General features: G+C 53.3%; 1 protein-coding gene across 1 annotated transcript in view; it reads right to left on the minus strand.

The window, feature by feature from the left end:
- PLXNA4 (plexin A4) overlaps nt 1-25,911 on the minus strand; it is a 472,117-nt gene that overhangs the window by 58,824 nt on the left and 387,382 nt on the right. The window contains exons 10-18 of the mRNA XM_061165826.1: nt 25,095-25,295; nt 18,352-18,448; nt 17,791-17,981; nt 13,219-13,370; nt 10,372-10,489; nt 5,056-5,192; nt 3,612-3,776; nt 766-859; nt 40-279 (exon numbers count right to left, since the gene is read on the minus strand). Of these exons, the coding sequence (XP_061021809.1) occupies nt 40-279; nt 766-859; nt 3,612-3,776; nt 5,056-5,192; nt 10,372-10,489; nt 13,219-13,370; nt 17,791-17,981; nt 18,352-18,448; nt 25,095-25,295 (1,395 nt within the window). The remainder of the gene's footprint in view (nt 1-39; nt 280-765; nt 860-3,611; nt 3,777-5,055; nt 5,193-10,371; nt 10,490-13,218; nt 13,371-17,790; nt 17,982-18,351; nt 18,449-25,094; nt 25,296-25,911) is intronic.

Raw genomic sequence — 25,911 nt, forward strand, 5'->3', positions numbered from 1 at the left:
CCTCCCCTTGCACACCTCCTACCTCCCCCATCAATCTACCTTCAGGATGATGGGTGTGCCGGGCTTGAGCTCCAGGATTCCTGAGGGGCTAAAGGCCTCAAACACAGGGTTGGGGTAGTAGGTGAAGTTGGTCATGTTGAGGATTAGCAGAGACTGGACATTGTCCAGGATGAAGCCAAACTCCTCGGGCCTCTCTGTCAGGTCGGACTGGTGGTCAGGTCCCAGAGCGAGGGCCGGAGCCTGGCAGGTCATCTCAGTGGCATTCAGAACCTCGCAGAGCTGGGGAGGAGCCAGAGAAGGAGGTTTATGTCTTGGGTCTCCACACTTGTGCAGCCCCAGCCACCCACCGGGCCTCCCTCCATGGTGTTGCAGCGTGGTGTTGGCCCAGGACCATCATAGACGGGTCCCAACTGCCTGACCTAGACACTCAAGGACAAGCTCTGCAGCTGGCCCCTACCTCTGCTCTGCCCATAGCAGCTGTGGCAGGCATGAGGCTATCTCTAAGCTAAGGGGTGGCACTGCAGGTCAGAGGAGGAAGGAAGAAGGGTCTGAAAACCAAGCAACCCAGGAGCAATGGCTCCTCCATGACTTTAGCCAGGGTGTGGAAGTGGCCTCATGCCTGCTCCCCCATCCCACCATCCCAATGGATGGGGGCGTTGCATGTGATGAGTCATCAGTGTCTGAGATGAGCCTGCCTGAGCCCCCAGAGAGCCCCACATCCTCTAGGGCAGCCCCCCACCCTGAGCCTGCCAGCCCGGGACTCACATTGATGTGCTCCTTCCCTCCATGCTTGGCCCGGATCTGGGGGTTCTGTATGAGGTCCAGGTGAGTCCCCCACACGGCGATGGGTGTGTTCCCACTGACCGGGGAGAAAGAAGGCATGTAAAGACAGGGACTGGAATAGCAATGACTCTTGAGCACAAAGATGATGATGACAGTCAATCAGGCTGAGCTCTGGCACTGAAGACAGTGATAACCGGGGGCATGATGACGATCATGGGGATGAGATGACAAGTGACTGTATAATAATAAAGATGCGCTCTCAGCAGCCAAGGGGAAGACAGTGATGACCAGATGTCCGCAGCTATCCTGTGCTGAGCTCATTCAGAGCGTGGACGCCCCATGGAGCCTGGACCTACAGTACGGCCCTCTTGCCCCTTCCGCTCTGCTGCCCCCTACCCCAGCCTCCTGACCTGAGCCAGCTGCTTCTCTGTAGCCCCCCTGGGGTCTCTTCCCCTGCCCTTCCCACTCTCATGGAACTTTCTTCACACTGGCCTCGCTCCAGACCATCTTCTACCAGACCCTCCAAAGTCTAAGCACAGGACAATCACACTACAAATTTCCACATTAGAGGCTTCAGCTGGCTGGGACCTGGGAAAGGCTGAGGCTCAGACACTCAGGAACCTCCTGTAAGAATGCAAATATGAAACATTCCAGGGCTCTCGCACCCTGGGTGGGGGTTGGCTGGAGGATTGCCAATAGGAGAGATCACAGGATTTGTCTTTGGGTAGCTTTGCATTGGAAACCTGGATGCCACTGTCCTACCCTCAGTGCCACTGAGATGTGCTGGCATGGGGTGGGGGCTGACTTCCTTGGGGGCTACTCAAAGGGAAGTGATGAATCGAGTTATCTACAATCAGGGGCATATCACTGAGAAGAACCTACTTAAAACGGGTAAGTGGGTATAAGATTGAGGGTAAAGAATCCTTGACATGCACATTGATCTCTACCACTCTATCCATTACTGCCCTCTCTTCCTCTTGCCCTCCACCTGTTCCATCTGAAACACACACGCACGCACATGCACGCACATGAAAGAAGATTCTGGTGAGACCTACAGAGGCTCTCTGCCCCCAGGAGGGCTGGCAAATGAGCCTCCAGTGTCCAGCCATCTCCTGATCTTCTCTCATTCCTCAGTTCCACACACATTTATCAAATGCCCCCATCACCCCATCACTGTTGATCAGTAACTCAGGCTGCTGCAAGCAGTGGAAAGTCTAGAGGTCTGCAGAGCCCCACTCCCATTCCAGACTTCGTTAACTGCAGTGACACCCCCTCCTGGAGCCTCACCCACTTAGAACGCACCTCCAGCCTTCCTCTCGATGTGAGGGTGACTGGGGGTGACTGCTGAGCGCCGGGAAGGCCAACACCTCTATTTCTGTGACAGCAACATGAGGAAGAGCTGAATTAAACCAGGCTGTGAACGCCTTGGGGAACCATAGAGTTTGTCTAAGAACAGGGGGCCGTGCCAACTTCCTAGACTCACCAGGCCCTGGGGGCAAATCCTGGAACAGTTTTTATAGGCTCTTTGCCCCTCTCTGTGTCTTATATTTACCTGCTTTCAGGTTACAATTAAAGCTTATAAGGTCTGGGCCCTAGAGAGAGTAACAGTTGAGGACAACAAAGGCTCCCAAAGGCTGCCTTTCATCTGGGTGTGTAAGGCCAGGTGGCAAACTTCCCGTAAAGGGCCAGAGAGTAAATCTTGCTGGCTCCTTGGGGCCATATGGTCTGCCATAATTACTCAGCTCCGCTGCTATGGTGAGAAAGCAGCTAGAGACAAAACATATACGGATGATTATGGCCATGTTGCAATAAAACTTTATTTATGAAAGCAGGCAGACAGTCAGATTTGGCCCCTGGGCTGGAGTCTACTGACCCTGTTCAAAAGACTGTTCTCTGGACTGGAGTCGTCATTGACCCCTCTCTCGGCTTGTGGAGACCACGTCTTCATGCTTTGCCCGGTCTCCTGACCCCAGACGGCCTCGGCCTCCCAGAGCTGAAGCAGCCAGTGGGGTGGCCTGAGGATGGGGAGGGGTTGGGGGGTGGGGAGGAGGGGAGGGAAGGGGAGCCAGGCACCTCACCGGGTGTTTGTAGCTCACATAATTCTCTTGGGGTCCTATGAGAAACCCTGAATCCAGACAAGCTAGCTAAGCTTTAAGGTCCCTTGGCTGTTAAGCAGTGGAGCTGAGCGGTACTCAGTCCTTCTAACCCTAAGTCTACTTCTCACCCTGCCCCCCCCATCCAGGCCTTGATACAAAGGTTTCCCAATGACCACCAGGGAGCATCCATGCCATCAGGATGCCCTCAGAAGCCCCGTCCAGCCTCCTAGTAGCCCGTGCGTGCACGTGTGCTAGGTTGCTTCTGTCTTGTTTCATTCTGTGTGACCCCAAGGACTGTAGCCTGCCAGCCAGGCTCCTCTGTCCATGGGATCCTCCAGGCAAGAATATTGGAGTGGGTTGCCATTTCCTTCTCCAGGGGATTGATCTTCCCAGCCAAGGGATCGAACTCGAATCCTTTCATTTCCGGCATCGGCAAGCAGGTTCTTTATCACTAGCGCCACCTGGGAAGCCCAAAGGTTCCACCGAGATTTGAACTCAGATAGCTGGATTCAGAGTCCAGAGCGCTCACCATTTTCCTAGTTGCCCACCAATCCTCAAATCAGGGACTGTAAGCTCCTGCTGGCCAGAGCTTGCCTCCAGGGCCAGGTCCCGCTCAGAGGCATTCTCAGTAGAAAGAGGGAGCCCCGGCGGGAAGGTCTGATCCACACAGCTCCCAGTTCATTGCCGAGGTTTCTGAGAGGGAGGGACACCTGAGGCCGGGACAGCCCCTACCTGACGATGCTCCACTCGGGCTCGATCCGCACGATGGTGGGGTCCTCCACGTACTGGAAGAACAGGTCCTGGTGGATCTTGGCCCTGTCCACCTGCACCGTCACCTTCATTTCCAGCACCTCATCTGAGGACGTTGTGTTGCAGACGATGTAGGACGGAGAACGCCTGGAGGGAGGAGGGGAGATGGGGAGCTGGGCTCCTGGGTGTCGGGCAGGACCGCGCGCGGTCCGGAGTCAGGGCCCTCCTGCACCCCTCCCTGTTCATCAGCCTCCTTGGGGGCAGTGGGTGAGCGCTGCCCTGGACACTAAGCCCTGAGATCTACTGATCAAGACTCTGTCTTTGACCCAACTGTAGACAGGTTCCTCTGAGCCCGCTTTTTTGACTAGGCTTCCTTCTGGGGCCCTGCCTTCCACTTGCCTACTCCCATTTTTAGCAAGAATCCTGCTAACTCGATTTAGTAAGAATCCCCCACCCCACTCTGATATCTGAATACCCTTGATATTTGGGCAGCTTCCGCCTCCCTCACTCTTGATACCTGATCACCCTGACTGCCTTCAGCAAGAGTCTTGTTAAGTCGGTTTAGCAAGAATCCTCTTAACCTTGTTTCCTCTTAGTAATTTTCCATCCTCGGCCTCCCTCACTCTGTTCCTTGGCTATAAATCCCCAGCTGTCTGCTGTGTTTGAAGTCCGATCTCTATCCCCGTTGTGATAGTCTCGACACCTATTGCAGTAGTCCTGAACAAGCTCTTACCATTTTAACAAGGGTCAGGGCCATGTTTTCTGGAACACTCAGGCAAGGACTGGCGTGGCCTGATTTCAGATCAGGCCCTCAGTATAGCGCTCTCCCAGGACAATCTCTCTCTGCAGAGGACAATCTCTCTCTGCAGAGCTTCCTGCCAACCACACCTCTTCTAGCTGTGCATTAGATGTACCTCTCGCCTCCCACCTCCCTTCTAACCGTCACCCCCACCCCAGGTTCCTGGCTCAGCTCCTGGAAGGTGTGTCTTCCTGTGACTGGACAGTGGAACCAGAAGAAGGAAAGGAAAGTCAGTTGCCTTTGCAGGTTCTGTGACCCTCGCCAGGTTTTAGCAGTCCTGGCTGGCTCTGCAGTAGCTGCCCAGGAGCTAGCTAACCCAGGGGGCAGGTACCCTAGATTCCAAACCCTGTCCTGTGGAACCCTAGGGTCCTCCTGCACAGTGGATGGTATGGGGGCACCCAGGCTAAATGGTAGGAGACAGCATGACAGGTCCATCCAGGGTAGGGATCCCTGGCAGATCCCCGGACTAGCCACAGCCAAGCATGCCCATAAAGTCTCCTCTCAGAAAGAATGGTCACTTTCTCAGGAAGGAAGAAGCACCTCCAAAAGGTCAGCTGGAGTCTGCCACGCTCAGCCCCGCCCACCCTCTGCGCTGGGATCCCTGGAGCCGGCCCTGAGATGAGTTACCTGTGGAAGAGGCAGGGCTGCTTGCCGAACATCACCACCACATTGCTGCCCGCGTTCAGGTTGGTGCCCGTGATGGTCACCTGTGTGCCTCCGGACCTGGGTCCCCGGCTAGGCTTCAGGTCTGAGAGAGTCAGCGTCTGTGCAGGAAAGGATCTGGCCTGAGGATGCTTCTGGGCAGGCCTGGGGCAGTGCCCCACTCCTGGAGCCGCCTTGCGGAATCCTTAGTCATGGCAGCCTCCCAGCGAGCAGGCCCATATGCCCTTTATATATATATATATAAAGTATATATATATATACTCAATCCCTCCATCAATTCTACAAGGTAGGCATTATTGCCCATCTTAAAGACAAGAGTCAGAGATGTTAAGTTTCTAAGGTCATAGAGTGAAGCAGTGGGCTGAGACATGACTCGGGGGCTGGAGTTCACCCCCTCTCCAGTTTACAGCGTGGGTTGCTCTCAAGAAGGTGAGTTGCTGGGTCCACAGGCCTCTCACAGAGAGCTGCCCAAAGCTCCCAGCGGCCAGGCCCGCAGGATGTGTGAGTCCCAGGGAAAGCCAGGAGAAGCAGCAAAGAAGGGTCAGGGGATGGAGTGAAGAGTTGGGCTGGGGGTGGGGTGGGGAGGGGGCGGGGGACGGCTCTGTGAGCTGAGGATTTGGAGTTTCAGTTTGTTCTTTCATTAGCATTTTAATGGAAAAAACTTTCTCAGTCCCAGGTGAGAAGCCTGTATCTGCATTTAAATGAAGATTTCTCTCTTCTCTACTCCCTTAAAGAATTCAGCACCAGAAGTTGAACCCACTCAGCTCCTCGAAGTGGGCAGGCCACCTCCTCTCGGAAAGGCCTCGATCGATAACACAAGGGGAGGAGAAGTGTCAAGCGAAGCCCGCAGCCTGGCGGCCTGACAGGGGCGCGCCTCGGCTCCCGCATTGGGCACACGCGCGGGGATGCAAGGGGACACACGAGTACCATTGCGCAGGCGCGTTCGCGGGGCCCGCCCCCTCGGTCCCCGCTGATCCTGATTCTGGCAGCCCCGTGGCACCCACCAAGCCTAGGAAAGGCTTATTCTGGCTCTGATGCTGGCTCACCCTGAGAGCCGCGCAAAGGTGGGAAGAAGCTTCGGAAAGAGCCTTCTTTTCTCAGCTTTGCCTAGATTGCGCTGTGTGACCTGGCGCAAGTCACTTAACCTCTCTGATCACAAAGAATGGGGGGAAAAAATGGTTTTCTCAGAACGCGCCTGACAATTTTCTGGTTCTAACTTCCCACCGATGGTGGCTTTGTCCCGCAGTCTGTAAAGGGAGAACTTTCAGAGTTGGCTCCTGCTGACCTGCCCAGAGAGGAAAGGGGATGTGAGTGAGTTACTTAGGGGTAGCGGGCAAAGGGAAACAGAAAACAGGTTTTCTGACAGCCTGATGGGCAGAAGGGGTAGAGGTGAGTAATCCTGGCTTTGCAGTGGCATTTCTGCGTGGGGTTGGCTGGGCATGGAGTTATTCCAGGGGCCCGGGAAAGGGCAACAGGGGCAGGTGTTTTAAAATTGTGAGAAACTATTCATTATCCAAGGCTTGCTTCACAAATATTTCTCAGTGGGTCTGCATTGGAAATCAAATTCCAGCATTTTTTGGCCACCTCCTCCCTTGGCTCCCTCCCCAGTGGAGGCAGGGAAGAGCGTTTCCTTCACAGAGATCTCTAGGGATGGAACTGGTGACAAGCTCAAGAGTGCTGACTTGGAGTCTGTTGGCCTTGGCATCAGGGTTTGGAGTGAATAAGCCCACACATCAGAGCCTGGCTTGATTTGTGGAGGGAAACTGAGGCAGACCCAAACTTTGCCCCGACCTTGCATTACTTTGCCAACAAAGGTCTGTCTACTCAAAGCTATGGTTTTTCCAGATACTGGGGCTCCCCAGTATCACCAGGCCCTGAGAAGTACCCCTGATCCCCAGAGGAGCTGGGAAAGGGCTCCCCAGCTGAATCAGAAGGGAATCTGTGGGAGGTCCCAAGAGTGCCCCCTTTAAGCTGCCCAGCAGGGTGGGAAGGCAGTGAAGGCTCTGAGGTGCTGGGAGGAAGGGAACATGATGGAGGAGCATTCTGTCCTTCCTGCCTCCTTGGTGTGACTCACAGCCGGGGGACTTCTGCTCCTCATTCCCACCATAAACTCTTAGGAGTTCTGTTGCTGGCAGTTGTATCGAGGCGCTCAACAACCGGATCTTTAAATGCAACGTGGGCTGTTAGGTGGAGGCTGGAGTCCCTAGCACTATTCCCCCTCCCTGAAGTTCTTCCGAAGAGGACATGTATCCCCAGGATAGTTCGTCAAATAGAAAAGCGACCCATGTCTGGGCCCCCGGGACCCACTAGACCAGTGCGTTTTTGCCTTGTGGCCACACCTCACATGCCCTTCTGCTCCAATCTCTCATCTACCCCATCGACCCCTGCCTCCCAGCTCCCTTTTGCTCCCATCTTTTGGTGCCCTTCCATGTCACACCTTATGCCAGGAACAGCCTCCCACTACTCAAGATCCATATGGAAAGCTGTATTCTGTCTTAGATCCTGCCTTTCCTTCTGGCTCCTTCCATGTAGCCGTCCCTCAATACCCTACTTCCAACCATATCCTGCTCTGGGGTAGAAATGATCATGCTGGCAAGACTGACCTTCCCTGAGAGCAGAAGGAAGGGGCTTTTGAATGTCTCCTGCCTGGACAGGTTCTAAGAGTTAAACTCAAGAGCAGACAGCACAGAAGGAGCAGCGGAAGAAGGAGATAGAGAAGGGAAGGAAGTCAGGCCACTCAAAGACTTGAGGAAGGATTGGATAGGTGGGCAGAGCAGACCGAGGAACTTGGACAAAGTCTAGAGGCAGTGGGCACCCTGGGCTCTCCTGGAGCTGACATGATGAAAATGGTATCCCCTCATGTGGCTGGATTAGAATGGGCTCAGGCCAATGGTGGGCATTTAAGGAGGCCAGTGTAATGGCACAGGGAATGGGGAGAGTCAGACTCAAGGACATGGTGATGGAGGGACTGACATCAGATGTCAGGGGACGCTGAATCACAAGGCCACCGAGGTGGTGGGCCTGGGTGATAGGAAATGGGCAAGTGAGGGGGACACGCTGTTTACAGGAGCTGACAGCAGGTCTACCCTCCCACAGGTAGACCATGGGAGGTGATGGCAGGACATCTGGGGACAGTGGCCTTGGAGTTAGTTGCAAAGGTGAGAAGCCTGGCAGGAAACATAACAGAGAGAGCGGGGGCACAAGCAAGCACCAGCCTCCTGAGGTGGCGGCCGCTCCTGGTACCGTTCACCTGGTCTCTGCCAAGAGCCCACGGGATGAACACCGTTCCAGGTCTCTGACTGGCCAGGGAAGTCCAGCGCTTGCTTCGGCCATGCAGCAGTGTCCTCCCTTTTACCACAGCCGTCAGGTAATTCAGAGCCACGTTTCATGCCCAAGTATCGCCGCCCATGCCACACCTCTCAGACACGTGGGGAGCATTGTCACTGACTCTCCCCGGTTCAGCCTGTCTCTGCTTCTCAGCTCTGCTGCAATAACAGCGTCTGTGTATATAAATGTATATATATTATATGTGTGTGTGTGTGCTAAGTCACCTCAGTCATGTCCAACTCACTGAGACCCCCATGGACTGTAGTCCGCCAGGCTCCGCTGTCTATGGGATTCTCCAGGCAAGAATACTAGAGTGGGTTGCCATGCCCTCCTCCAGGGGACATTCTGTACCCAGGGATCGAATCTGAATATTTTAACATCTCCTGCTTTGGCAGGAGGGTTCTTTACCACCAGCACCACCTGGGAAGCCCATGTATAGTATATACATTTATATAAATATATATACATGTATCACTAGTTTTCTTAAAGTGTGTTGGGTTTAACTTGAAAATTTCCTGAAACTTTCAGAACGAGGTGTGGGTACGAATGCTAAACAAATAGGTAAAACTACACGTCCGCTAAGTCCATGACATGTGTGTGTTCCTCTCCATGAGTTCCTGTGTGTGGGTTCAGTGTCAGCCATGTTCATAAGGTTGGTTGGTTTTCAAAGAGTAGAGCGGAGAAATGGAGAGACCAAGACCCAGGCAGGGAGGGACACCTGATGTACCTCCCTCCTGGAGAGTCCTTCATCTCCTCTCCCCTTCTGGACTGTGTGAGGGAGGGGTTGCATGGAGTCTGATTCATCATTGTGTCACCTGCAGGTCAGGCCCATCAAATTATAGCATTCAACCAATTAAGCAAGTATTTATCAAATAACCAAGGGAGGGGTACTGTGCAAGGTGATACGTGGTTGTCAGCTGAAAGGAGGAAGAAGGAAGAGGAGGAAGACAGTTGAAAGAAGGGGAGGGGAGGAAGGAAGGAGAAAAAAGGGCTCCTACGACATATTTCAGGGCATTTGATGCCCAGATGTAAAATCCATCATTTCAGGCTTCCACTTCCAAAAGCAGCTGAGAATCACGAGGAAATGATCTCATCACATCTGTCATTAACCTGAGAAGTTAACTGGATGGTAATAGTTTTGTAAATGACACCGTGTGTGTGGTAGGGGATGGTCCCCTGCTGCAGAATCCCTGGCCAGGGCTGGTCAGCAGCCTTTTCAGGGTCTGGGGAGGGTCCGGACTGGAGGGAATGTGAGGGCAATGGTGGGGTCTGTGGAAGCTGTGGGGTTGGGAGGGAGGTGTGGGGAAGGGTGTTGGGGCAGGAGGGGATAAGAATGTGGGAGGAGGCAGGTGGAGTGTGGGTGAGATGCGGGTGAGGAGCTGTAGTGAAGGAGGTTGAGGACTGGGATGCTGGTGAGTGGGGATGATGGATGGAAGGGGTGGGCTGCCAGCACACAGGGAAAGGGTGGGGCACAGTAGGCAAGGTGGCAACCCTAGAAATCATCAAGGTAGTGATCCTAGAAGCGATCGATCTATTCTATATAATCTTCACCACAATACCATGGGGTAGTTGCTATTATCGTCATCCCCACTTTACGAATGGAGACACTGAGGCACAGAAAGCTAAACCACTTGCCCAAGTTCACCCAGTTATTAAGTGGCAGAGCCAGGGTTCAAATCCCAACAGTTCTCATGCATAGCCCACACCCTCACCCACCAGGTCAGGCTGACATTCAGCCAGAAGGGGACGCTGGGGCCCAAGAGTCAAAGCCACTTCCCTGGAGCCCAGCCCCTCAGGGTCAGGATGTGAACCCACGTCTCCCCAACTCTCAGGCGCTGCAGGATGGGACTCCCAAGACCTTGGCCTGGGTTTGCCCACAGAGGTCCAACAATCATGGTAAAGAGGCTGGTGGCCAGTGCTTGCCCAGCCAGGCCGCTGGTGGTCAGGACTCACCATGAAGTAATAGAGCTGCGAGGACCTGGCCATGAACTCAGGCCGACACACGGCCACACAGATCTCCACGAAGCCGGCGTGCTGGCTGGGCTTGGCCTCCCCCATCTCACACACGATCCTGCAGGAGGAGAGGACGGCCCCATGGATCACAGGAGGTCACAGGCCTCCCTGCCGTGACCCGTGGGCCCCACGCCTACCTGGGCCTCCTTCTCTGCAGTACCATCTCAGGGATGGGCAGGGGAGGAGGAGGTGGAAGACACTGATTCCTCCAGCAAGGGCTCCTCCCTGGTTCTCAGGAAATGAAGTGTGATCTACAGGGGTCTCCTTGGGGGCCCTTGGAAAAACGGGGAGCCTCGGAGAGGACCCCAGACACTCAGTCCCTAATTCATGAATTGTCCGCTCAGTTCTCAATTACAGTGCAGGGAAAGTTGCAGCCAAACAGCTTAGGCAATACAGATGGCAGAGCCTAGAGAGGTAAAGTGACCTACCCAAGGGCACGCAGCCATCAGACAGGGACCTCAGAGCAGACCTAAGGTTTTCAAGTCCTTGCCTCGGAGCTCTTTGCTCCCAAGGCATGGACTGCCCCAGGCAGTGGTTTCTGCTCCTAGTCCATCTGGCACGGGGAGGGGTAAGGGAAAGTCTGAACATCTCCCCTTTTAAAAAATTGTTATTGTTTCACTTATAAAATGGTTCATACCCTTGAACACAGTACAGAAGTAAAAGGCAAGTGTGCCTTTCTTCACTAATCTCTCTCAAAATCTTGGTGTATAAATCTGTGCAGACCTTTCTCTAGATCTATGCAAATGTATAATACAAATAATCTCCATTTTATAAATGAAGAATTGAAGCACAGAAAAATATATGCTTTTCTGTCCCAGTAACATAATTAATACATGGTCGGTAAAAAAAGAGGACAAAAAAATCACCTGCCATATATATATCCCTGCGCCCCTATTGCAGCCCCTGAAATATCCACTGTCAACATCTTGGTGTTTATGTTTCCAGTCTTGCTTTTCTTTTACAAAATTAATTATAAACTCTTTTTTTCTGTTTGGTAACCTGTGTTCTCACTTAAAATAACTTGTGTATATGCCTGGTCATGATTCTCCTACAGCATCAAATTTAATGGCGTTGTAGTTTAGTGTCCTAGGTATATACAATAATTTATTAAATTAATTCCCTATTTTTAGACATACAAATTGCTTCTACAATTTCACTGTTAAAAATTGGGCCAAAATAAACATTCTTGCAAATAAATATTTGTGCATTCTGTTTATTTGAGGAAAGTTCTAGAAGTATTATGGCCAGGCTAAAGACATTTGACCTACATTTCCAAATTGCCTTCCAGGAAGGTCGCCCCAATTTACCCTCCTGACATGAATGTATGAATGTGCTATTTCTCATGCCTCTCATTTGAACCGGGTATTAACTTTTAAAAATTGGCCCCACTGTTTTAATTTGCATTCCATTGGTTGCTACTGATATTAAACATTTTTCATATGACTTTGGTTCTTTGTCTTGTGAATCGCACATGCACACTCTGCTAATTTTGTGATAATTGCCTTTCATCTATAGCACCTCTTTATATGTTAAGAAAAAGTGTACTGTAACAGGATATAACTGTATTCTCGGTTTACCATTCATATTTTCACTTTGCACACAGTGGTTTTGGTGCACAAGTTTTAGTATTATGTACTCGAATTTCCTAATCTTTTCCTTTATATTTTTTCTTTTGCAGTCATACCTGGAACACCTTCCCTTTCTTGAAATCAAATAAATTTTCACCTGCATTTTGTTCTAATCTTTTTATAGTTTTATATTTTACCCTTAACTCTTTATTCCATCTAGAATTTATTTTGGTGTATAATGTGAAATAAAAATCTGATATTGTACTTTTTTCCAGGTATTGAAAATGAGCCACTAATTGAATGAGTTTTGCTTTCCTTTGTTGTTTTGTTCAGTCACTAAGTTGTGTCCGACTCCTTTGCGACCCTATGGACTGCAGCCTGCCAGGCTCCTCTGTCCATGGGATTTCCCAGGCAAGAAGACAGGCAACACAGTGTAAATGCATTCACCTACTTAAGTGAGACCTTGCAAAGAGTTAAGAACTTATGCACACAGGGACAAGTGGCAAGGTTTCACTCTGGGAGGGGCAATATAGAGGGTGTAGAATATAGATTCTACTGTGCTGGTGAACATTTATTTCATGCTTGTGTTTGCTGGGCTGGAAAATTGTCTTTACTTATTTACAAGGCAATACACGATTCACAGACCTCCCTTGCCAGGTAGGTTAGAGGTCAAGGCCATGGTCAAGATCATGTGTCTAATGGCCCTCTCTGTGGACCAGCAGATTTTGCTGGAGGAAAACAATCCAAGTCCCTACAGGCATGAGAGTGGGTGTGGAGGTCCATTCTCAGCCTCCATAGATGGTCCTATAGGATTAGCTTTTTTCATAGCCGAGAGTGGACAGGACTGGGGAGTTAGAGACATCGGAGGGAGTCAGGGGGAGGAACTGAACTCTCACTACTGTAGATTTTGATATTGATCCATCTTGCTCCTACTCATCTCCACACCCCCAAAGAGCTAATGATCATTTTCCCCTTCTCTCCCTGCCCTCTCTCCTTTCTCTTTTTGGACTTCCCCCAATGTGGCAGCTGGCTAGTTCAGGAGCTGGGGAGTTGTAGGAGTCCCCCCGCCACACACCCTAGAAGGTGAGGGACATTCTCCTTTTCTGTGCATAAGCTCTAAGAGCCTTTGCTGTTGACCAGGGAAGATGTCAGCGTCAGTCATCTTTTTACGTGGGCTTCTCATCCCTGCTCTGCCCACGTCTCGGAGGCCTCCACTTACTGTTCGGCTGGGATGTAGCCATCCACCAGAGGGCTGCACTCCACGCCCGCCACCTTGACGTGGGAGGCGATGTCCCGGAACTCCAGGCCCAGGTTCTCCCCTCGGATGGTGACTTTGGTGCCCCCTTCCCGGGGGCCTGTCACTGGGATTATCTGGAAGGAGGAAGCACGATAATCTGATACCAAGACAGAGCATCACCCCCCACCGGCTGATGGCACAGGAAGAGTCTCTTCCCCTTCTATACCCCGTTCCCTTCACCCAATTCCTTGAGTTGAATTCAAGTCCACAAGGGCACCCAGGTCTGGGACTGTGGATGGGCAGGAGCTTCTGGAAGAGTATTCTGTGTTTGTGGATGGTTTTAGGAGCAGGGTTCAAAGCCCCTTGTTCCTCTTCCCATTTCACAGAAGAAGAGATAGAATGTGATCTGCAATGTTACTGGGTAATTCATAGAAAATCGGAATTAAAGCCTACCAGCATTTATTTGGTGGCGCTAGTAGTAAAGAACCCACCTGCCAATGCAGGAGACATAAAGAGATGCAGGTTTGACCTCTGGGTCAGGAAGATCCCCTGGAGGAGGGCAAGGCAACCCACTCCAGCATTCTTGCCTGGACAATCCCATGGACAGAGGAGCCTGGTGGGCTGTGGTCCACAGGGTGGCAAAGAATCGGACACGACTGAAGCCACTCAGCAGCAGCAGCAGTATTTCCTCACGTTAGTTCCATTCTCAATGAAAATGAACAAGCCTCCTATCAACCCACAGCCCTTTCCACGATGGCATCCACCCATCTTTCAAGATCCTTGTCAACAGTCACTTCCCCATCACCAGAGGCTCTCTCTGTCTTTCTCCACTGAAATTTTAGGACACCTTTGTATGCTTTGTTCATCATAGCGTTTGTGTCTGATTCCTCGCACTGCCATCCCCCTGCCCCCTCCTCTTCAGATCCTGAGTCTCTGTGAGCACAGGCAGTGATGCCTCCCTTCTCCTCATGGACCTTCTGGTGACAGCACCATAGTTATTTTCTTAAGTTGTAATTGTATTGAACACCCCAACTATCCAAGCATCTTCCTGGAGTTAGAAAAATGTTTGTCACAGCTCCTCTGTCATTATCTGGTTCGGTTTCTAAGGAGATGGGTTTAATTTAGACTTTATTTTCATAAACTTGGCCAAAATGACTGGCTTTCCCTCCTGAGACGTCACCACTGATGCTAAAAACCCATGATTGGAATGTTAGAATTCAACAACCAAGGGCCTGCTTTGTGGTGGGGACTCCATACACTTCATGTGATCTAATTATGAGCCCACACAGAAGTGACCTGAATAGCAGAAGACACTCCATGCTAGCCTCTCCTGGCATCTGACAGACCAGAGAAGGGCCCATTTCTTGTTCTCGGCGCTGCTGAACACCAGCATCTGGTTCTTGGTCAATGTCAACGGGATCACAATTGGAGGAGTCCAGATAGGGTACCTCTTTAATATGACCTACTCTCTATCCTTCCAGGGTTACAAGTGGGGATTCCATCCTGGCAGGAGGGTGAGAGATGGGGAAGGGAGTAACAGCTTTGCTGGGCTTTCTAAGCTGTTCACCTACAAAGGTCAAGACACTTATGCTTCTCAGATGTGTAGGTGTGCAATCTCTAAGTGAGCGTACATGCACATGCACATTTCCACTGCAGTGAAAAAAACAGATTCTTTGGAGATAGGCTTGTTTCTGTGTGAGGAAGGTGGCCAGACAGAAGGGGGTGGGCTGGGGCAGCCCCTGTCCTCCCCAGATGCCTGCCCAGCCAGTCCCCAGGGCGCCACTGGCACCTGGCAGCAGCGGCATCATGATATTTCATGGCCTGTGGTCCTGAAAAGGGAGTTTTATCTCTGGCTCAGTCCTCAGGTGCCCGGGATCCCCGGAGGGCCGATACCAGTATGGAGCCAGTGAATAGCCTTTGTCGCAGGGAGATTTGTTTCATTTGCCGTCTCCCCCCTGCGATTTTCTTGGTCTCGGGCCAAGAAGAAGGCAAGTCCCATCGTTTTTGCCAGACACACCATTAGCAGTCCTGCAAGGCAGCCCCGGGGAATGGTTTCTTGCTACAGGCTCTGAGGGTAGGGGGTGGCGGGAAAGGAGGGGAGCCCTCATATAGAGGTGGGACCAGAGGCATCCACCTGACTGCCTTTTCCAAATAATTCTATATGTAAAATGCATGAGTATCATTCCGTGGTTTGAGAACTATTGTTGAGATTCTGACTCATGCAGGAGACTGAAGTCAGGACTGAATGAAGCTCTCTTGACATCTGGAGAACCAGGGATGTGGAGGGTGAAGCGGCTAACATGGGGGGAGGCACTAACATGGGGGGGCCCCACACCCAGGGGGCCATGACCAGGAGGCTGCTTTGCTGGAGGAGCTGCTCACTCAGGAGTCAAACCCCTTCCTGTCTTACACATCCCCGTTGTGTGTGCATTACTTGTGAGGGGAGGAGCCAGGGAATGAGTGGATGGTCTTCTGCCTTTGCAGCTGGGGAGACAGCAATCCAAGAATCAAGAGACCAGCTTTTCAGGACTCCTTTGATTTAGACTTTGGTCAGAGTAGGTCTCAGTGTCGACCTTTTATGTAGGAGAGGGTGATAATAACCCCCAATTCATGGGTTGCATTGTGTTCCCCTAAATCCATATGTCAAAGTTCCTAAATCCCAGAATCTCAGAATTGTGACCTTTGGAGAAAGGGTCTGTATGGAGGTAGCCAAGTCAAAATGAGGTCATTCCAGTGGGTCCTAATCCAATATGACTGGTGTCCTCATAAAAAAGAGATTTGTACAGAGACACACATAGAAGAAAAACGATGTGAAGAGACACAGGAAGAAGACAGTCACCTACAAGCCAAGGAGTTGTTGTTGTTGTTGTTTAGTGGATAAGCCCTGTCTGATTCTTTGCAACCCCGTGGACCTTCCTGACCCAGGGATTGAACTGTGTCTCCTGCATCAGCAGGTGGATAGAGGAGCCTGGAAGAGACCCTTCCCTTCAGAGCCCTTAGAATGAATCAACCCTGCAACACCTTGATTTCAATGTCCAGCCTCCGGAACTGAGAGACAATGTGTTTCTGTTGTTTAAGGCACTTGGTTGCTGCAGCCCTAGGAAATCACGCAGCAGGTTTGCTGTGAGCCCAGATGTGGTAAAGGATAGGCGGCTATTTCAGACTCTGAAGCACCACACAAATGTGCAGCCTGTAACTCTGGGCTTCCCTGGAGGCTCAGTGGTAAAGAATCCACCTGCCAATGCAGCCTACTTGGGTTCGATCCCTGGGTCAGGAAGATCCCCTGGAGAAGGAAATGGCCACCCACTCCAGTATTATTGCCTGGGAAATCCCCTGGGCAGAGGAGCCTGGTGGGCTATAGTCCCTGGGGTCACAAAGAGTCAGACACGACTTGGCAACTAAACAACAAGCAACAATTGCTAGGGTACCAGACGCGGGCGTGTGTGACACGGCCCAGGGCTGGGTGCCCAGCGTCCACTCACTATGGATGGGCAGACGGAGCTTCCTTCTCCTCTTCTTCCCTCTGTCCCTGCTGTGACATTATCATTGTCAGCACCAAGCATCGAGGCACCTACTATGTGCTAAATCCTGGGCGTCAGGAGTCGACGTATCAGACATCGTCCTGTCACTGAGACAGGCATGTCTCTTCCTTATTCTACAAGAAGAGTAAGGGATTCCATCAAGGTAGGGGGTACCTTAGGGAGTCTCCCTGAGGGAGTGTGGCTGCCAAGACACCAGGGAAGTAAAGGGCTTAGACACTTTAACAATGATTTTAACAGGGTTGATGATGAACGAGGAGGAAGAAGGTGATGAGATCCCCACGAGCTGGGTGTCAACCAAGCATTTGTACGAATGTACTCATATAATCCCTGGCCCTGCTCTGGGAGGTAAGCGCTTAGGCCCATGGCACAGATGAGCAAGTTGAGGCCTGGAGATAGAGATGAATTAGGGCCATGGGGCCCAACAGTTAGTTGGGATCAGCTGATGGCACAGGGATCTCTGTGACCCCAGTATCTGCATCTCTAGCTCTGCCCTGCCCATCAGTGCTCCTGGCTGCACTGCCTGTGTCCCGTACCCTCCTAACCATGCTCCCCAGCTGTTTCTGCCATCTGACAGCTTAGGTCTCGCTCTGTGTTCACCCTGAAGCCTCTCCACTCTGACCTCCACCTCTCCAGGGCTGGGGTCCGTGCCCTTGACCCCTATGCAGCCTGGGCTCATGCACTGACTGCTTAACGAGCTGCCGCCGATGAAGCCTCATGGGCGCATCACCGAGACTCCTGGAGTCCAGTAAGGGGAGTCAAGGACTGCGCGTCCTTCCTGGCACACGGGGACGCCACAGGACAGCTGAGCTGAGCCCTCTCAGCTCTCGACCTCCTCTGATGTGGGAAGGGCCTCTGAGCCAAGCCTAGAGCTGCTGCAGATTTGCAGGAAAATGAGGCTGCCTGCAGCCAGTTGGGCACCTGGTTGTTGCCATGGGGTGCCGGCCACCATGCCAGGCGTGCCTTTCAGGGCCCAGCCAGGGGGCAGGACAGGGCCCAGCGGAGCACAGCTCACCTCTGTGATGCGGGGGTTCGTGCACTTGCTGTTGGCGCCCGACAGCTCCAGCCACTGGCTCTCGTGGACGGGGCAGTGCTGCCGGAGGGTGCACTGCCCTTGGCTCTGGCACCAGCCGCACTCGAAGTCCGGGTCCGCCTTGAGGCACAGCCCGCAGCTCTCACGCATGGCCCCGCACTTATAGAGGTGAACTGCAGGCAGAGGACAAGAGGGGCTTGGAGGTGGGGGCAGGGCGGGGGGGAGCCAGGAGTGTGGACCGGGAACGCAGTCCTGGCCTCTGTATGGGACACGGGCAGCCTTGTCCGCTCTGCCTTTTGGATGCGAAAAAGGCCTGGGCAGAAGAACATGGCTGGCGGGGGATGTCTACCCCATAAGCAGGGGCCCAGTTAGCTAGCTGCTCCCTGCTAACCCTGCTCCCTCCACTGCACTCAGCTGCCCACCCACTGGAGCAGTCACAGAGCAGTGGGGGTGCTGGGGAGGCCTGGAGGGTGGGCACGGAACGGCGCCGCCCTGAATGGGAGCAGCCCCTCCCTGCCCGCCTCCCCGGCCCGCCTTCCGCACCTTTATTCTGAGCCGGATTGTCAATGCTGAAGTGCCCGTTCCACACAACCGTCAGCTCCACCGGCAGGTTGTTGATCTCCATCCCTTCGTAGGAATACTGCGGCCAGGATGGGAAGAAAGGAGAAAGCTGGTCATAGAGATCTCTATGGGGTGAGGGGTGCCCACTGTTCAGCCTGGTGCCCTCAAGAGTGCACGGGGCTCAGGACAAGCCAAGACTGTGTGAGCTCACGTGTGTGTGCATGTGCAAGCACACTAGAGCACACACACATACACGCATGTGCAAGCAAGGTGGAGATGCCCGTCTCAGGGGACCAGAGCAGGGGGTCAAGAAGCTAAGGCAGGGAGGGACCAGGCCTGGGTGGGAAACACATTTGGAATGTGGTTTCACGGAGCAGACTACAGTAAGTCTTGGCCACTTTTTCTGGACGCCTGTTCCTGCCAGCTGAGCCTTCCCCTGGACGTTTAAGTGAGAGAGGAGATTGCTACCCACTGTGTGCCCAGGTGGGGAGCTCTGACCCTTAGGCCTTGCCAGGCCCTCAATGTGATTTGAAAACTTTCATTTCTAGGACATGTTCAGAGGAGGTGGGCGCTTTACCAGGGAACTGGCCAAGCCTGATCGGTTCGCAGGCAGGGAGAGAAGGGGAGAAATGGGGAAGACATGAAGAGGCTGCTCTCTTCAGGGGTGAGCGGCTGGGGTTTAAGCAGAGAAGAGGATGGATGAGAGCTCAGAGGTGAGATGGGAAATCCTGAGGTCATTGTATAGCACAAACCTGGAAATCTGGGTCAAGACACCAGAAGCTCCAAGATCAGGCAGAGGGCTGCAGTCCCGCAGCAGTCCATTGGATGGGGAGATGTTCCAGGCCTCTGGGCCCTGCTTCCCCACCCAGCTCTCCTCTAATGTCCCTGCCCCTGCCCCAGGCTGGGTCTATCCCAAAGGACTGTGGTGCTAAGGAGGGAGGCGGGGAAGTGGGATGCCCCCAGCATGCCAGCCCCCATCTGCCTTCTGCCAGCATCCCCTTCTCCATCCCTGGAGAAGGAGGGCAGGCGGCAGGAACTTGCTGCCCACCTAGGGTAGTGCTTCCAATCCCTACCTGGTGATTTTCTCATTATTCCACTAGATTCTGCCCACCACAGGGGGTGGGATGGGAGATTGAAGCTGAAACAGGTTTTCTGAGGAGGAGGCACTGGGGGTGGGCAATTGGTTGGAAAAGTTCCATTCAGGGGACTTGGTCTGAAGTTGTGTTTGCAGAGCCAGCAGGCTCTCTTAATGCGGTTTATGTTTGGAGCGGCTGGGCCATGGGGATGTGTGTGGCTATTGTGGCAGGCAGCTGACGCTCTGTTTCCCTGAGGGGAGGACAGCACAGAAACTCGGAATGCTCAGGCTGCAGAAGGTCTTGAGGGCCTCCGCTCTGCAGCTTATCCGTGGGGGCTTCTAAAGGAGATGCTATCATCTGAATCTGGGAAATTGTCCTATATTCCTGAGTGACAGAGCACGCTCCATGACGAGCATGCTGTGACCTTGTCCTCATATGGAATCACAGGCAGGGTGTGTGTCCAGCCTTCTTCAGGCTCTACCCTAGCACACCAGGGGTTTTCACGAACTCTTTGCTAATGATGCCTGGGCTAGGGAGCCACATGCAGTGTTTTTCCCCCAGTGGTGGTGGTTTACACCACCATCCACACTCTTGCATAATCTCCCCCTTGACCGATGACTCCTGGGCCAGGGTCAGGGTTTGGGCTGAACTGTAGAATAAAGCAAAGCTTCCTACTCCTGCAGGAACAATACTGGAGAATATTTTTGGTTATCCTATAACTCAGCTGATGACTCATAAGCTTTCTGCTGTGTAGGCCAGTAATCAGCTCCCCAGAGGTTAAGTGTTTCGCATCTGGGTGGGTCATTTCAAGTTGCCCTGAGTTTTCTTAAAAAAAAAAAGAAAGAAAGAAAGAAAGAAAAGGACTGCCTTCATCAGAGTCAGGGGGGCCTCGGGGGTGGGGAATGAGGTCTGCTAAATGCAGATTCCAGGGCCCTACCCAGACCTGCTAAATTGGAATCTCTGGAGACAGGAGCACTTCCAGGGAGGCACTCTAGCGAGTCTGGTGCTGCTAAAGTTAGAGAATCTAGAGAATCACTGCTCCTCGCCTGCTGTCTGCTAGCAGCAGGGAGACAGAGGCCTGCCAAGGGGGATGTGTGTAGGAAAGGAGTGGGGGTCGGGGAGGCAGAGAACACTTTCCAGACACCCTCTTCCTATTTCCTCCTGTGGCCAAGCTCCTCTGCCTCATCCTTCCCATCCCCGTCCTCTGAGATCCCAGTGGGAGACAGATGGTGAGGACAAGTGTCAGGCCACCCAGACCTCTAGGAAGGATGCTGGCAGTGCCTAAATCAGCATCGGAGCCAGATTCCTGCCTCTCAGGTCTCGGTCTGGGTCTGGCCAGGACCCAGAGTGGATGTGACAGGCAGCACCCAGGGATGTGTTAGCCAAAGACCAAGAGCACCTTCAGGGCCCTTTCCAGAAGGCCCTGAGATCCCTCAGAGAGCGAGGCAAGACAGACTGCCCATGTGTGCTCGGGAGTGTCTGCATGCACGAACGTCTTTGCATGCGTGCGGACGTGAGAAGAGGTCTGTGCATCTCTGTGCTTTCAGACGTGTGTGCGCCTGTGAGCATACATGGGCACACACATGTACTGCTGTGAAGGGGCTCCGCAGTGACCGGCTGTGTGAATGCAGGCAGAGGACCTGAGTTTCAGGTTCTCCACGTGAAAAATGGGAATTACACACAGTGCGTACCTCACGGGACTATCGGGAGGGTTCGAGACAACCATCTGATGCTCTGGGCGGTACAGTGCCTGTCACAGAGAATGGGCACCCACACATTATTGTCTATTTGAATCTGTGTGGGTACATTGAAGGGTGCTGTGTAAAAACAACTTGTGTTCCCTGTGTTTATGTCTATGTGGAATAATAGCAGCACCTATTGAGTGTTTATGTGTCAGACACTCGGTACAGACGGAGACATATGCAGATGAGAACACTCACGTGTTCAGACGTGTGTGTATGTGTGTGTGTGCACACATTTTCTTTTTGAAGAAAATAGAAATTATAAGGCTTTAAGGATCAGAAGTTCAGGGCATTGCTTCCTCTTTCTCCTCCCCTTCCTGAGATCTCAATTCTGAAATATTAACAGAAATCATTAACCGCGGTGTTCCCCACCACCCTCTAGTTCTCCAGGGAAGTCACTCTGCTTCCTGGAGATGCCCTCCCTCTCCTTTGACCTATATCCTTCTGGAAGCAGCCTGCAGGGGAGCCTGGACCACTGGTCCCCATCCCTCAACACCCCCCACCTCCGCTCCACTTAGCATTTATATAGCTCTGTGTAATCAGTGGGCAGTTAATCTGCACAAAGCCCAGCTCTGAAGGATGAGTGCTTCAGGCTCCCAGGGGCCAGGAGGTTAAGTGTCTCAATCAAGGTCTGGCTCACCCTGGCCCAGCTCACGGATGACGTTACTCATTCCCTGTGAACCTCAGTTTCCCGACCTTCTAAAAGGAAAGAGAGGGCCTCTGTATAATTTGAACATTCTTTCCTCCAGCCATTCCCCTGTCTGAGATATTTTCGTGGAAAGTTCTATCAATTCTATCACCACAATAAGATGCCGGGGCTTCCCAGGTGGTGCTACTGGTAAAGAACCCGCCTGCCAATGCAGGAGTCACAGGAGACGGGGGTTTGATCCCTGGGTTGGAAAGATCCCCTGGAGGAGGGCACAGCAACCCACTCCTGTATTCTTGCCTGGAGGATCCCGTGGACAGAGGAGTCTGGCTGGCTACAATCCAGGGTCACAAAGAGCTGGACATGACTGAAGCAATTTAGCATGCACGCACACGCATATGTGTTGTGTCCATCTCCAGGACCTCAGAGGCTCAGCAGACACACTCCCAGCTGTGTTCCAGTAAAGCAGGAAGGGGGGACATGTCACGCCCCATCAGTCTCCCCATCCTTGTTTTGCACGCAGTAAACTGGGACACCGCAAGAAGTTGTGAGGCTCCCCGTGGGCGGGTGGAAGCTGGGCCCAGAGCCTTACGTCCAAAGTGCAGCCAGCCCTCCACCCGCCTGCGGCCCACTGACTATCATGATGGCCAGTGACTGTGGGGCGGGACTGGGCGCTATTATTAGCAGCACTTGACATTTCTGGAGCCACAGTCTAAAGGAGGCCTCAAACACCCACAGTTGCTCCATCCTCCCCCTGTTGCCTGCGAGCTGCCCTGATTTTCCGCCTACAGGCCCCCGAGGGCTACGGCGATTGGCCCAGGGCCTGTCCCCACATAGTTGGCTGGAAGTGAGCTGCCTGCCTACCAGCCCTGGGGTCACCCCGTGCAAAATGTTCCTGTGTCTCTCTTTTCCTTCTCTCCTCTTCTGCTCTCCTCTGAGACCTCGTGGTCACCCTCCTGTGTCTGCCATCACAAACTGGGGGTGTAAGGGCAGGGGTTGGTTTCTCTGTTAGAACCTTCTCTCCTCCTGCCCCTCTCCAGAGAGCTCATTTAGGAAACAAAACAACAATGACTCTTCTTCCACCATCCTCTCTGAGGCAGATCAGACCCTACTACAAAGTGCTCAGTTGCTGGTTTTGGCCTAGTCTTTGATGAGGGGTGTGTTGCCAGACGGGGTTTAAGTCCTAAATTGGCTATGACGAGCTGTGTGACTGAGGGCAGGTCACCTGCGCTCTCTGGGCTTTGGAGATCCCCTCCCTGCCTCTGTCACAGATCAAGTAAATACTCAGGTCTCTTCCTGCCCTGATGGTACATTGTTTTCTATTACAATGGTAAGGGAGGCTTGCCCCTGATAATGACCCCAATTTTTTTTTTAAGGAAGTCACTTGACATTAAGCACCACCCTGGCCCAGATGGCATTTCAACTGGGATCCCACTGATCCCCCTGAAAAGGGAGTCTCCTGATAAGCCTTTCTGAACTGAGTGATGCCAGCAGGTCCTGGATCTTCTTAGAACTCACTCTTTGTGGGGTACACCTCCTGTTTCCTCAGTTGCTAAGACTTTAAGATGGTAGAGAAACAAATGTTACCTTCCCTTCCCTCCTAGGGTGTTGAAGTGAAAAAGGCAGGAGGGAAAAGTTTATTTTGGGAGCAGGGCCTTGGAGGCACTGAGAACTGTCCATGGGGGTGGGAAGGCCTCGAGAGGATCCCCAAGTCCAGGGGGCCAGAGGTCAGCGCAGTCCCTCCCCCACTCCTGAGGGGGGGGCAGGGGAGGTCAGGAGCTTAGAAGTCACCTCCTCTCCTTGGCAGTCAGAGCCTTGGGCTCCAGGCCTCCAGCCCCAGTGTCACATTTCTACCATGGTTCTTGTGTCTCCAAACTCCTGGAGACAGATCCGCAGGTGCCTGAGCCCATGTACCCTGGAGGCTGGCTGATTGGGCAGGACTCTGTGGACTGGGGCCTCCAGGGACCCGAAGCTGATATGACCATCATGCCCTGGGCCAGCATGTTCACCTCTCTGAGCTCCGTTCACCCTTAGCCTGCTTCCTGCAGGAAGAGCAGGGTGCCCCGGGAAGAGCTTTGTCAGGGGCTCTCCTGGTCCCACGTCACATCCTTAACTACAGTCATCACCTGTAAGTACCCAGAAGCAATGACAGGAATGACAGCAGGCAGTGTGGCAGAGGAGGAGACCCCTGTGCCCAGGTCTGGCCCTGCCACTCACTAGCTGTGTGACCTTGAGCAAGAGTGGGCTGGCACTGGGGCCTCCAGGCACCAGAAGCAGATTTGACCATTATGCCCTGATGGGTTACCCTGAAGTGAATGGATCCTAAGGGTCAGCTTTAGGGCCCTGCATGAGCCTGCACAGACCATCCTAAGGCCTGCCTGTATATCTCATTTGTATTGATGTATTTCATTCTTAAAGAAGGTCCTCCAAATTGTATAACTCTCAGCCCCCACAAACCCAGTCCTGCCCCTTCTTCTGGGCCTCCAGTTTCTCTTCTGTACCATGAAGAAGAGTGTAAGTCTCATATAGCTTGAAAATGTTACAAGTGTTTAAGTCTACTGTTTGTGTCTGAGCATCTGGGTGCACAGAAGTAGCCCAGAAAGAGAGAAGGTCAAAGGCTATCAGAGGAGCCAGCAGACAGGCAGGCGGTGTACCATTAGGGCACATGTGTGGTGACCAGGGATCAGGCAAAGGCTGCGGGCAGTAGAAGGCAGCTGAGCCATAGTTGGTCCAGCACAGACTTAATGTGAATTTCTAAATACTGGGCAGGGTTCGTGTGGATCTCCGCAGCAGAGCCTCGGCCAGCTCCCTCCTGTTCCAGCATCTTTGTGGATGCTGGCCTGGCTCAGAAGTCTCGTGTGCTGGGAAACAGCCTCTATGTGGGTGTAAAGGCTGATGGGGGGGCCTTTGTGGGCTCAGATGAGACAGTCAGGTCAGCCCTGGTAGGAAGTCCGGGCCCAGGGTTTCCAGAGCTCCTCTCAGGAAGGAGGATGGAGCCCCGCAAACACATCTAAGCCCACAGACAGTGTTTAGCGGCCCCACGGCTGGCCCCCAGCCCCTCGGGTCACCACGACAGGGCCACACCTGCAGGCAAAGGTGTGGTGAGCTTGGCTGGGCTGGCAGGGTTGGCGGAAGCAGTGGGAGGGGAGCTGAACAGTTCTGCTGGTGTTGGGGGCAGTCTTGCCCGGCTGAGCTGACTGAGGCCAGGAGAGAGCGGTGGGTGGGGGTGGGCGCAGGGTCTGGGCGCAGGCGGGCACTCACGGAGGTGTTCTGGCACTGCACGCTGGAGCTGTTGAAGCGCAGGGCGGGCACTCGCTGCTCGCTGCCCTGGATGTTGAGGACGCACTCGTAGCCGCGCTGCCCCGACTGCGGCTGCGGAAGGTTCTTGGCCTTGAGGGTGATGGGCTTGATCACCTCCACGGGCACCAGGATCTTGTCCACGCGCAGCAGCTGGGGGCAGTCCTGTGGACAGACAGTGAGGCTCAGCCGGGGCACAGGGAGCCAAAGGGGCAGCAGCCGCCGATATCCCCCAGATGTTCTGCATCATCCCGCCCCTCCCAGGGGCTCACCACGCAGGGCCTCTGCACTGCTGCCCATGCCCAGCCCGCAGCAGACAGGCAGAGGGACGGAGCACCCCGTGTCCTGAATCCTTGAGGCACTCCCCACGGAGGTCGACCCCCACTCCACCCTCTCCAGCCCCTGTGGTCCAGACTCTCAGTGGTCCCCTCTCAAGGGTGGGGATTCTACCCTGGCAGACTGAACTCTGCTGGCTAGGGGTCCTGCCTCATTTTGGGCTGCCAATCCCTTTCCCTCGGTTTCAGGCTGCCAAGCACTGGGACAAAAGGACCCATGCCAGCAGCCCCGCAGTGACCCCCAAAACCGGGACCAAGGCTCTAGAACGTCAGTCTGGACCACGGCCCAGGTGGGTGTGAGAGGACCTTTGATAGGTGGGCTGAGTCTGGCATTTGGGAATGTTCTGGAATGAGCCCCAGAGACCTTTGAAATCCAGAAGCTTCTGCCTGAGCTCTGGGGATGGGCTGACCCCAGAGAAGTGCCCCTCGGCAGACACACACTGAGC

The sequence above is a fragment of the Dama dama genome, chromosome 18 (genome assembly GCF_033118175.1).
Source record: "Dama dama isolate Ldn47 chromosome 18, ASM3311817v1, whole genome shotgun sequence".
NCBI lineage: Eukaryota > Metazoa > Chordata > Mammalia > Artiodactyla > Cervidae > Dama > Dama dama.